Source organism: Thermochaetoides thermophila (genome assembly GCF_000221225.1).
Source record: "Thermochaetoides thermophila DSM 1495 unplaced genomic scaffold scf7180000011814, whole genome shotgun sequence".
Classification (NCBI taxonomy): Eukaryota; Fungi; Ascomycota; class Sordariomycetes; order Sordariales; family Chaetomiaceae; genus Thermochaetoides; species Thermochaetoides thermophila.
Genome location: NW_006383030.1, coordinates 2058229 through 2070062, shown reverse-complemented (window position 1 = coordinate 2070062; position 11834 = coordinate 2058229). Strand labels below are relative to the sequence as shown.

The 11834-nt window shown below is 51.9% G+C and overlaps 4 protein-coding genes across 4 annotated transcripts in view; 1 reads left to right on the top strand and 3 right to left on the bottom strand.

Annotated features, from left to right (window-relative positions):
- The window catches only part of CTHT_0015840 (uncharacterized protein), a gene marked incomplete at both ends in the record, with an annotated part of 2066 nt that extends 1082 nt beyond the window's left edge, over positions 1-984 (top strand). The window contains one exon of the mRNA XM_006692024.1: positions 19-984. Within this exon, the coding sequence (XP_006692087.1) occupies positions 19-984 (966 nt within the window). The remainder of the gene's footprint in view (positions 1-18) is intronic.
- Positions 985-2400: 1416 nt separating this feature from the next.
- On the bottom strand, positions 2401-3854 carry CTHT_0015830 (uncharacterized protein; the record flags this gene model as incomplete). The annotated part of the gene is made up of 2 exons (XM_006692023.1): positions 2401-2438; positions 2507-3854. The coding sequence occupies 2 exons, from the start codon at positions 3852-3854 to the stop codon at positions 2401-2403; spliced, it is 1386 nt and encodes a 461-aa protein (XP_006692086.1).
- Positions 3855-4830: 976 nt separating this feature from the next.
- Positions 4831-7021, bottom strand: CTHT_0015820 (uncharacterized protein; the record flags this gene model as incomplete). Its single annotated transcript, XM_006692022.1, has 6 exons — positions 4831-4963; positions 5079-5434; positions 5546-6143; positions 6206-6461; positions 6558-6665; positions 6943-7021. The coding sequence occupies 6 exons, from the start codon at positions 7019-7021 to the stop codon at positions 4831-4833; spliced, it is 1530 nt and encodes a 509-aa protein (XP_006692085.1).
- Positions 7022-9108: 2087 nt separating this feature from the next.
- Positions 9109-11704, bottom strand: CTHT_0015810 (uncharacterized protein; the record flags this gene model as incomplete). The annotated part of the gene is made up of 2 exons (XM_006692021.1): positions 9109-11551; positions 11613-11704. 2 exons carry the CDS (start codon positions 11702-11704, stop codon positions 9109-9111), a joined length of 2535 nt encoding a protein of 844 aa, XP_006692084.1.
- Between the last annotated feature and the right edge of the window lie 130 nt (positions 11705-11834).

The following is an 11834-nucleotide window of genomic DNA, read 5'->3' as shown; positions in this document are numbered from 1 at the left end:
AATAAGCTAACTTTCTAGTGCTTCGCCATGTGGGAGCTCGCCTACATCGCACGCGACTTCCCTGATCGCCGCAAGGCCATCTTCGAAGACATGGACCGCAAAGACGGCCCCATGTGGTCCCAAGTCTACAAGATCTGCCTCGACACGCTGCACACCCTCTCTTCCAACATCGACGCTTATACTGCTCCTCCAGCGCCAGCGACTACCCCCCAGCAGGCCGAGACAGCCCTAGGAGACAAGCCTCGCACCTCCGCCCCGCCTAAAGAAGACCATATCTTCGCCCCTCTCCCCTCAAACAAGTCCGCTTTCCGCACCTCAGTTAGCTCCGCCTTTCAAAACGCAGCCCTCGCCGGCCCCGGCGGCCCGCCTGCCTCCCTCAGCCCCGTCGCGAAACGCACCCTCCACGCAGCTCGTTCTCGCCTGCTCGAAGCAGCTGCCCCGAATGCCGAAATTGAGGTCACACCATCCTCTTTCTTCCGCGAACTCGCCCTGAAATATGTCCTGTCCTCGCCACTGGCGGGGTATCCCTTCCGACAGACGCGTCGGCGCAGGCTGGCTAGCGCAGTCCTCGGCTCGCCGTATGGTGAGCCATCGCTGTACGTGAACGCCGCATCCGCCGTGTCCGGCCTAGCGGTGTCCTCGCTCCGCGAGGATCGATATGGTCACGTGCAGCGGGATGTGGCGTCTCTAATCAGGGAACTTACTTCCCTGGGGGAAAAACTCAATGCCTTTGTTAACGAGGGCGGTATGGGTAAGCACTGGACGGATGTGGTGGAGCTGGAGGGGGAGGATAAGTGCGAGGAGGTTGAGGAAGTGGTCAACGCGGTGAAGCATGCGTTGAAGAGGGTTATCGTGGCGTTTGAGCCGTACGCGAGAGATTTGAGGCTGACGAGGGGGGAGGTGAAGAAGGCGAGGGAGGTGGCGGGGTTGGAACAAGAGGTCGAAGTTAGGGAGGTGATGCCGGAGATGGTGCAGATTCGGTGATTAATACCTACGTACTGAAAGTTGGGGATGGGTTGTGCGGGTTTGTACAAAATACTTTTTCGCACTTTAAAACATTATGGTATGTTGAATGGATGGATGGGTTAGGTATTCGTTTCTGTATCTCAGATGCTTTGGTAGCTTTCCCTCCAGACATGGGAGTGCAAAATGGGTTCGTAACATAACGTGACTTTATTTTTTATTTTTTTCCCCTTCAACTTGGTATGCTTGTGGTTGCTGTGTTGCGTGTAAAGCAGCTGCGGGTAGTTCTTCTGCCCGACGGGTTAACTCTAGGTCAACAGGCCAAAACCGGTAGGTATTTCATTGCCTCCTCCAATTTAGAGATATGCCAACCGAATTTCAAGACCAGGGCAGGATAATGGACATGGTTATCTATTACATAGATAAATAACAAAGACTGGAGGCATCTTGTGTTTGGGGGGTTGCTGACTGCCTGCCCCCAAGAGTTGGGACAAAAAGTCAATTATAAGTTCGAGCAAAAAAGAAAAGAAAGAAAGGAAAAAAAAAGAATCAACCGAAGGGCCAGCTGACCGGCGGGGTCTCCTCGGAGCTTCTGAGAAGTTGTTTCCCCTCTCAGGAATCCGTTTCAATGCTATCTGTATTACGTCCCTGCGCTACTTGGGTCAATGCTGTTTGGATTCGTAAGACAGACCTATATTCCTAAAAGCTGAACACCCAGCAAACCAACAAAACATTAGCATTAAAACTGCGTTATGATTATGCATAAGTAGGAAGGTAGGAAGCTATCTAACGTAGGAGATAAGAAGTCATCGTTTTCGAGCAACCCCAAACGCCTCTATTATTCTCAGAATCCAATCCCAACACTAAGTTAGCACATAAGGTAACCCCGTCGCCTGCTCCTCATCCCGTTCTGCAAGCCTTATGATTGATCCCGATGTCGACCGTAACGACAATGAGGAGTAAGACTTTTTAATCCCCAGCCTTGGGACTAAACCCCTAGTATTACTACTTGGCCCGGCTCCGATATCAGTCCCAGTGACGATAACAGAAGGGGGATAATTCGTAATCTCACTCCTATGAGTTGATGGATCGTAGTACGGGAGGGTGTGACTACGGCCGAAGGTTTTACTGCTTCCCGTGCGGGTCGTCCAATGCGTTGATGCTGAAACTTTATCGTGCTCATGATCTTGTGCTGAGACATGGAGCTCGTTACTACTGGATGTAGACGAGAGGTTGTATGGTTGTCGGGTCTGGGCGAAAGAATCTCCTCCTCTTAGGGAGATATCATCATTATCATCTTGCTGTTGACGGGGGAGGTTGTTTCCCTGCCGTCTCGTTGCAGACGGGGAGAGTGATAACAAAGAAGGGATTGATGCCTGTGAGACAACCGTCCGTCTGCTTCGGGGCGTAGTCGGCGCAGTACGATATCTCTCCTCGCTACTCCTTCTCCTCCTCTTCCTCCTCTGCTTCTTTTTCTTATTTTGCTGTAGCGTCGAATAATGCCGATTCAAGGGTTGTTGCTGTTGAGTACTGGTACTTGAACCTGAATCCATGGAAGAAACACTGGAGCTGGAACTAAACGTCGTGCTCCCGCTGGACACACTTCTTCTGCGGAACTTCCTGCTCCAGGTCGATTTTGTCGTGCCACTGTTCCGCAGCTCCCTTTGGGACTGGGGATCACGCTCGGCGGCATCGCTGGATACGCTTGTTCCTCTGGGGGCATCGCTGTCGATGTTCCCTTCGCTTTCTTCCGGTTCGTCGCTTCCCTCTTGCGGCTGCTCCTCTCCCTGCTGCTGGTCCTCATCCTCCTCATAGTCGGTCACACCCTCCTCTTCATCGTCCTCATCGTCATCCCCAAACCCCCTCTCCAACAACTCCTCCGCTGGAACTCCCCTCATAGCCCTTAACACCCCGGCAAAAGCCCGCATGAGCGTTTTGAACTCAGCCGCCGTGACAGGACGGGGTCCGAAACGCGCTGCTTCCCAGCGGTGCAGGAACGAGGTCAGCACATCTTCTCCTTCGTCAACCCCATCATCTGGGTGGTTGGTAACGGTCACGGCGTCCGAGTCCAGAACGCCCAACTCGACCAGCCTCCCTAAGTACTCTCGTAATGTCATCGCTTCAGGGCGTTGGAGTAACGGGGCTGCCATGGCGGGATTGACCCCCTCATGCTCGTGCCCATCGCCATCACCATGCGATGAGGAGGAGGTTTGTGAGAGCAGCGTCAGCGCCTTGGCCTCAATCAGAGCAGGAAGCTCAGCAATGACGGTTTCGTAGTTCAAATTCGGACGCAACAACGGGTCGGGGGTAGCCGGGGCGTCGAGGGTTGAAGGCAGAGGGATTGGGGGGGACCAGCCGGGGTGCTGGATGTGTGCCCACAGCTGATGGAGTGGCCTGGTCGCGGGATGGAGTGTGACGGTCGCGGGGTTTGGGTTCACATCCTGAGAAACATCATCGTTGGGCGTATACATGGACGGCGATGGCTGTTGCTGGTGCGCGCTCTTCCTTATTCCCTCCTTGAAATGCTCAACCCTCGGCCTCGCCTCCCACGCAATCGCAGCACTCCTCCCCAAATCTTGCGCAATCACATCCCTCACCTCATCTGGCACATCCCCTTTCTCGACCGGGACCCAACCCTTGGGGATAGACGCGAGTACGGAGCGGTGGATGTACAGACGCGCGGCATAGATAAAGGTGATGATGACGACGGTGACGGCATAGCCCAAGACGATGACGAAGATGTCGGCTTTGCGATGGTGATCGGAGGCTTGCAAGATTAGATCAAGGGGGGTTATGACGAGGAAGGAGAAAAGGATCAGGTAGAGGAAGTAGAAGGAGAAGTTGTAGATGATGAGAGAGAGGGCTCGGAGGACGGAAGTTTGGTGGGCCATTTTGATAGCAGGGGAGTGGGGCAAGGCTACAAGGCTGCTGAAGATGAAGACGATGAGTTGGGGTTGATGGCAGTGATGTGTGATGACGGGCTATACTAAACGAATGGCACGGCGAGACGCCAGAGATTGAGAGATAGGATTGATGATAATGGGTACCAGCAGGCGACAACAAGCTCAGGCATTCCCCCTGAAGCTTCACATCATGTTTATCATCGCAGCCGTCGCAGTCACATCAAGACCGTTGGGGGCGGGATGGATGGCCCGCAGACCAAGAAGCCGCGATCAGCCCAAGGCGTTGGAGATCCGGAGCTGCAGCCTTGCAGAGGTTGAAAGTTGAATGGCTGCTTTTTCCGCAGCTTCATACGCGTGCTTGTGATATGACGTTGGAATTAAGAGGTGGACCCACAACGAGAGCCAATCGGAGAATTCCCAGATTACTGGGACTGAATTCTGCCCAATGGTAACCAGAGGGTTAGGGTTATGCTACACTGCCGATCAATCTTCCTGGGCCATTTGTTGTCCCATCTCCCATCCGTTTACCGTTTTTTTGTTGTCATTGAGCCCACAGTTCAGGAAGCTTCAATGTCACTTCTGAGAGTCTCATTAGTGTCAGCCATCTTACTTTTGAGCTCTCAAGACTGTTCTAAAAGCAATCTAACACCGATGAACCACACCAAGCTTTTTAATTATCGTAATATCATTAGCAAGCCACATAGTCAGCTCTATACCTTTAACTCCAGCAGCCAATCCCAGGGTATCAGCGTCGTTCTATCAAGCAATCCCATCTATCCCTCAACCTTTTCTATATCATCCACAGTTTAAATGTGCCAAGTCGTCTCCTGTTGCTCTCCCCTTCCCCCAAACTCTGCTCTCTCAGAGCCCCAGCTCGAAAACATCAGCGCAAACCTTTGCTGAAGCGAGCCTCTCACAGATTAATTAGAAGAACAGAGATGCCTGCCTCATAGGCTCTCTGGCATCAATTCCTCTTCGCCAATCTCTCCAAAATCTCCCCATCCTGCTCCTTCACACCCCCGCGATGCATCAAAAAGGACCGCGCGTGACGAGGAGGATTCAAAACAGCGGGAGGAGGCCTGCTAACATTAAGCGCCCTATTCACAACACCAAGTTAGCCCATCTGTCTTCATCCCACTCAGCACGATGCCGAATAAGTAGCGATGGGGTAGCATCAATATAAGAAGAGAGTTCTTAAAAGAGAGTTCTTACCTCTCCACCTCCTCAATCCTCCCCTGCCCCCGATTTATCGCCTCAATCTCCTCCCGCAACTGCTCATTCTCCTGTATCAACTGCTTTCTCTGCGCGCATAGCTCCAGAATCTCATCAAGAGTGTTCATTGCTTGCTGAAGTGTAACAACGAGGTTGTCGACGTCTGACTCGTCGGTGCTGTTGCGAGACCGGAAATCAATTGAAGCTGCTCTGGAAAAGGATACCTCCATTGAAGGTAGCCCTGAGGGGCCGGCTTCAAGTGGCACGTGTGCATCATATGCTGGAGGCGGTGTTGCTTTGTAGGAGGATGCTTCGACCAGTGTGTCATGGGTTGGTCCAGCTGGTGTAGCCATGGGCTGTGATGAGATCTGCTAGGGTTAGTCTCCAATCGCATCAAACAGAATCATCACACCCTGCTTCTCCTTCCACTTCCGACCCTTTTGAAAGAAACAAAAACTGTTACTCACCCTAAGTCCCTCCATCAACCCAACCTTGTTGGTCCGAGTCCCCCTCTCCGACGACGACCTCTGCGGAATTGCAATCGGAAGCATCTGCATCGCTCCCCTAGAGCCTGGTCTCCGACGCTTCATCAGTACCCTCCTTCCGCTGGCCGTCGTCGTGGTCATCACCCTCTTCCCTTTGTCCTTTTTCTCTTCTGATTTAGCGTTGCTGTCCTGTTGCTCCGCAGCAGCCGTGCCGATGTCCTTCCGACGGGCAGACAGAAAATCACCACCCCTCATCACGCACCCGTCTGCCCACTGGGCAAAGATTTCAGGAGTGATGTGGTTCAGGGCAGGATTACCCTCGCCATCTGAGACCCAGCCATCACTGCTGTCGTTATCGCCAGTGATGGTGCCAGTATAAAACTTGGAGGAGTTGATGTCTTGCCAGCTGGAGAGCGAGATTCGTCGTGTGGCATGATCGAGGTCGTAAGATGACTGGTGAGTCTGGTTTTTGGATTGTTGCCCATTGCTCTTGACATCATAGTACCAAATCTTTGGTTGACGCTCGTTTTCAATGAATGAAGTATCGCTTCTCAGACCGTCAGCAATATCTTGCAAAACCCTGAGGTAAGGGTGTTAGGAGTGTCCTGAACAATAAGGACAGCACATATAAGATGAGCTTACATGAACTTGTGGTTCTTCCTCAAATATGCCAGAAGGGGCTCTTTTTCATCAAACTCCACGCCATTAACACCCCCGCGCATAGCAACATAGGCGCGGAGTGTTGACGGCGTCACGCGCACACTGTTCACCTGCTTGTCGGGTCCGTTCTCATCTTCAAAAAGATGAGAGCGGTTGGTCGAGGCGATGCTCGTCTCGGGAAACTGCGAGCAGAACCTGTAATCATCATACCAATTGGTAGCATGCAAGCTGCTGCTTGCTGTGCTCACATCATACATGCAAGTCATGGTTAGCCAGAGATCATGTTCACCAAGACTCACGAAAGTTGCTAGGTAATGAATGATTAGGAACTTACCATCTGTGGCCATGGAGGAAGTGAGTTCTTTATCACCATTGCTGTGAGCATTATTCAGAGTAGTACCCCTGATGATGCTCGGTTCCTCTTTGCTAAGCCGGGTCGTCACTATCGGTTAAATGACAAGTTAGCGAAGCTGTATACAGATGTAGCACAAAAAAGCTCAGAATAAAGTAGAAACAACATGCTTTGCTCGGTGGCTGTGCCCAAGCCACATCCGTGCAAAGGGTTCAAAGCAACTGGAATTCTTTGATATCGACTGCCAACGGACCAACTATTTCTGTAGCAAGACAAACTTGACTCGAATACCCAATGCATACGAACCAAAGGAGAGGGATTCGTGTATTACAATGTAAAAGAAAACAAAAGAACTAAATTTACTCACCCTTGGAATCCTCGCCTTTCTCATCGAGACGCCGACTGCTTCGGTTATCATAACGGCTCTTGCGACTTCTCGCCGACATGTTGGAAGAGCCGAGTCTAGAACTAAAGAACGGTGATGACATCGTATCTGCAGCTGTAAGAGCTGGTTTTGGTGGTTGTGGAGTAAGAAAAAGATGCTATGTGAAACAAGGAGTTTGCCGGGAAGTGTAGAAGGACTCCCCTATATTAATGTTGAAAAAGTGAAAGTTTTGTTGCAATAGGTTCAGCCAGCCGACTGGCCTGGCAGCTGGCTCATTCAATACTTGAAAGGCGTTCCCCAAACTGTTGGGTCACGACTCTATATCCTGTTTAACGAGATCAGCCTTACCAACTGGGAGTGACGTGGTTAAGTTCTCCTACAAGCTTTTGAAGGAGGATTGTCGATAAGTGAAATGCTAGGAGTAGCAGGTATGGAATGTGTTGGCTTGTATACTGTGATTGTGACTTGTGAAACTTGCTGTGTCGTCGGGGTGAAACACGACTGTCTCGTTGTGGCCTGTTAAAAGACACTGCTAATCGTTTGGTGCGTCTTTTGACCCGGCAAAGAAGGGCTCCAGCCAGCTCAGTCAGAAATTGGAGTGCTGAGAAGAATATCATGAAGTCACGCGAAAGATGAGTTGGCCGCTGACCAACGAATCTAGAAACGACCTGTTAGAGCAGCGCTACACTGCGCTTGTGATGCCGATGACTTGCTATGTAGGAGTTGTTGCAAACGGTATCATTGACTCGTCGACTGACTTGTTCAACTAGAGACTTTCCCTAAACTTTTTGGGAAATGAAGTTGCTGAAATTGAAAACTCTGTTGAGATTTTTGGGCAGCTGACTCAAGTATTCTGATCTGCAAATGCCAAGTGTTAGTTGGCGTGTTAGTTGGTAAAAAAAACGGGTTCTATTAGAGGTGATTGCTGGATCACATGAACCATAGGTTTGGTGAAGCAAAGAATTTCACCAGGAAAAAAAAGAAACAATACATGTAAGATGTGCCACGACCGACCATAGTAGCCAATTGGCCGGGACTTCCTCCAGCGCAGACCGATCGCCAAAGGTCAACTACTCCAAGCTTTTGGAGGATGCCCTCCACCAAGGATACTGCGGCTGACCCAATTGACAACGGTTTCGGCGTAATTTTGGCAAAAAGTGGTCGAAGCAATGGTATAGTGAGACCCGATATCTCGGATCCCGAGTGGACCGTGTCTCTGGAAGAGTGACTAATACGGAAAAGAAACACCGATGTGATAGTGTATGGGGCTTAACTTGAGAGAATAAGTAAGATATGTTATAGTTGCTATCCCACCTCGATATGCTGTCGTCATGGCCTCTCCTCGCAAGCCGTGATATGAAGGAAAAAAAAAAAGGAAGAACGGGAGTTAAAAATAATGAAAAGTCAACTACAGTTGTGAGAGTGTAAAGTTGGAAGTGGGAAAGATGGAGCCTGTACCCTGAGGAAGAAGGACGGCCATCGAACAAGTTCGGACGAACCCGTAAACTCTTATCGATATTATTATATCGAGTTGTTCTTACTCGTAACCTTTCTGCCTGAGGCTTCCATGATTAAGGATGGTTATGCTCCATCTGGTCAAGGAATTCGAGTATGAAGATGCACCAGACAGGCATCTTTGCTCTTCATCACTGTGGTTAAGCATGCTGTGTTTCTTGGTCATTATGGTTCATGTTCCTAGTCAACTCTATCTATATGTCTGTTTCCCCAAAGTCAAACTCAACACCATATATATTCACGAGCCATAGCACAAAATTTTTACCGAGGCCAGCTCTGGGATCTTAGTATAACCCATGTTCTAACAACTGTCATTTTATCCTAATAAGCTCCAATAGTCGCATCATTATGGTTAACCGCTTGGCCTTAGATCGGCTAAAAAAAAAAAAAAGGGAAACGATCGCCATCGGCTTCGTGGATCAAAATGGTGTGATTGTACCTACTTTATCCTGACCTCTATTGTCTCATAAATTTGTCCGATATGCAGTAGAAGCTACGAGGAAGGGTAGGTAGGGATGTTTTATGATACCAATCACAAACATGCATTTTCTAATACGAAACACTTCACTGTAGCCTTGAGAAGTCGCTCATATTACGCTCACAAATGCCTACAAAGGAAACCTCGTATCTACCTCACCCACTCTTCTCCCCCTCTCCCTCCTCCTCCGTCTCCGTCAGCGGAGCCACAACAGTCGTCATCCTCCTGACCAGCAGATCCACTTCACTCCCAACCTTATGCTGCCTAGCCAACACCTCATCCACATCAAAATGGTTATCCTCCTTGTCCGACTCATAGCCGTCACTTCCAGTTCCATCAGCAGTAACCACCTTTTGCTCGCCGTTCTCGCCACCCTTCTGCTTTCGCTTCTCCCCGTCCTGCTCATCCTTCTTGTCCTTCTCCTGCCCATCAGCCTTCTTCCCATTAACCTTCACCAACACGGAAGCCGACCTCGGCCGAGCCGTAGCGTCACTCTCGTCCGCCTCCGAGGAAGACGTAGATTGATACGCGTACGTTCCCGGCATAGAAGAGGTCCTCCTCCTCGTCGCTCTCGTCGGCGTCTTTTTCGTGCTGTCCCCAGAAGCAGCCGTCGCAGCGGCAGTAGCAACAGCAGCGGCTCTCTTAGCAGCCTCAATATCCTGAAGCCTGATATTAGAGTTCTTCTTGACATTGAGCACAAGCATGTGCGGTTCATCATCATCACTCTCTTCCTTGCTCCGCCTACGCATCCGCTCCAGCCACTGCTTCTCCCCGCTCTCCCTCGCCTTGCGCTTCTCAGCCTCGGCAAACAACTTCCTCATATATCCTTCCGCCTGCTCCAAAAACTTATACGCGTTCTCATACAGCGCAGGGAACTGTCCAAACCCGTGACTCACACCAGGTACGATCCAAATCTCACTCACCGCGCGCGGATCGTACCCCGGCGTATTGGCATCGCTGTCCCTGTACTCGAACCGTTGCCCCTTGCTCGCCATCTGGGCCGCTTTAACCCTCCTCAATCTGCCCGCAAAAATAGCTGTATCGTCCACAAGCGGATCGCGCTCTCCCGTAATGAAATACGTCTTGGGGAACTTGGCCAACAGCGCATCGGGTGCCAGAATCGGACTGAGCAGATAGTCCTTTTGGAAATCGGGCTTGTTGTGCGGGCCGACGTAGAGGATGACCATGGCGCGCATCATTTCAGGCGTCAAGATGCGGTCGTTGAAGTAGGAGATGATGGATGACATGGCGAGCTGGGTGCGCAGCGGGCGCTGCTGCGGCGTCGTGCCGTAGTGGTTGCTGGCTTGGGCTTGCTTAAGGGCCCGCAGCCGCGCAGTCGCCTCGCTGATAGTCTCGTCCGTCGAGCGCGGCGGGCCTTGCGTGATGCCCTTGAACTTGGTCGGCGCGGTGGTCGCGTACTTGGGCGCCGGCTTGGTAGCCTGTTCGTTGGTGGGGGTTGAGTCGGAGCGAATGGGGGCAGGCGTGGTGGTATCGGCTTCGGTGTCGGACTGCACGGGGCTGCTAACCTTCTCTGGAGTGTTGGCGATCGTCGGGTACTGCGTGGCCTTGGTCTCGATGATAAGCTTATTCTCCTTCCGCAAGCGGCGGTCCTTAATCAGGGCCAGCTGCTCTTCGGACATCCAGCTGCTGATGTTCATGTCGAGAGCGGGGTAGAAGAGAATAAGACCGTCAGGGATGGGCAGATCGTGACTCTCCTTCAGACGGCCCAGAGGTCCGGACCCGCTCTCGATGATCATCAAAGTCGTTGCCGTGGCCAAATTCCCGCCGGCGCTGTCGCCAGTGAGGATCACGTTGGGGACACTATCCCCAGACAATCCGATGCAGCGACCCTTGGTCTGGATGAGCGTCGAGTAGGCATCATAGCACTCGTTGAGGGCATACGGATACGGATATTCGGGAGCCTTCTTGTACTCCAAACTCAGGATGGGGATCTTCAAGTCTTTCGCCCACATCTCGAGTCTGTCGTCGTTGCACCTCGGCGTCATGGCCACGAAGCCACCGCCAGGAATATCCAAGATAACATTCTTCTGGTGAAGCAACTCCTCCTTGGGCCCGTCAAAATACAACCACGCCTTGATCTTGTCCGAGTACTTGCTCTCAGGCGGGCGGGAGATCAAGATGGGAACAGGACGATAGCTCATAGCACGACCCCTCAGACGACGGATGATTGCCTGGAAGGTCCTGAGGATGGGCGATGCGGCGCCCTTGTTCCAGCTGACGCGCATGTGCTCGACGGTGATTCTGCCGCGCACCTTGCGCACCTTCTCATCGGCCAGCTCAGCGGCGAAGAGGTAGAAGATGGAGAAGATGACGCTGGTGACCTCGCGCAGGGGCCGCCAGCGGACTTTCATGGCGGTCCAGAAGCCGGCGTCGAGGGCGGTCAGGATCCAGGTCGCGCGGAAGTACGAGGCCTCATACATGTTGGAGAGAGGGTCGGGACTTGCGAGACCCAACAGGGTACTCAAGTTGCGACAGGCATAGTGGATGATCAAGGTCAAAACGAAGGTCTGGTGGACAGACATGCGTTTGGACAAGTACCTCCAGACGCCGCGCAGGAAGAAACCATGCCTAGGGGCTCTGTATCTCAGGTTAGCCAATCAGCCATGCCTTTGTGGATTTCTTACGGACGTCAACGTACACTCTAAGATATGCCGCCCAAAAGGCAATGATTCCCAAGACCTGATACTTCCGCCATCTCATCGACGGCCGGCCTAGCACGTGGTCGATCATCTTGACGGGCAGCCTGGCCGAGACTGGCCAGTATCGCAAGGGCTACTCTAGGGTTCGACGAGGACAGGACAGGACACGGCAGCACGATGGACGAGGAGGGAGAGAGGAGGAAAAGAGACTGTGGATGATT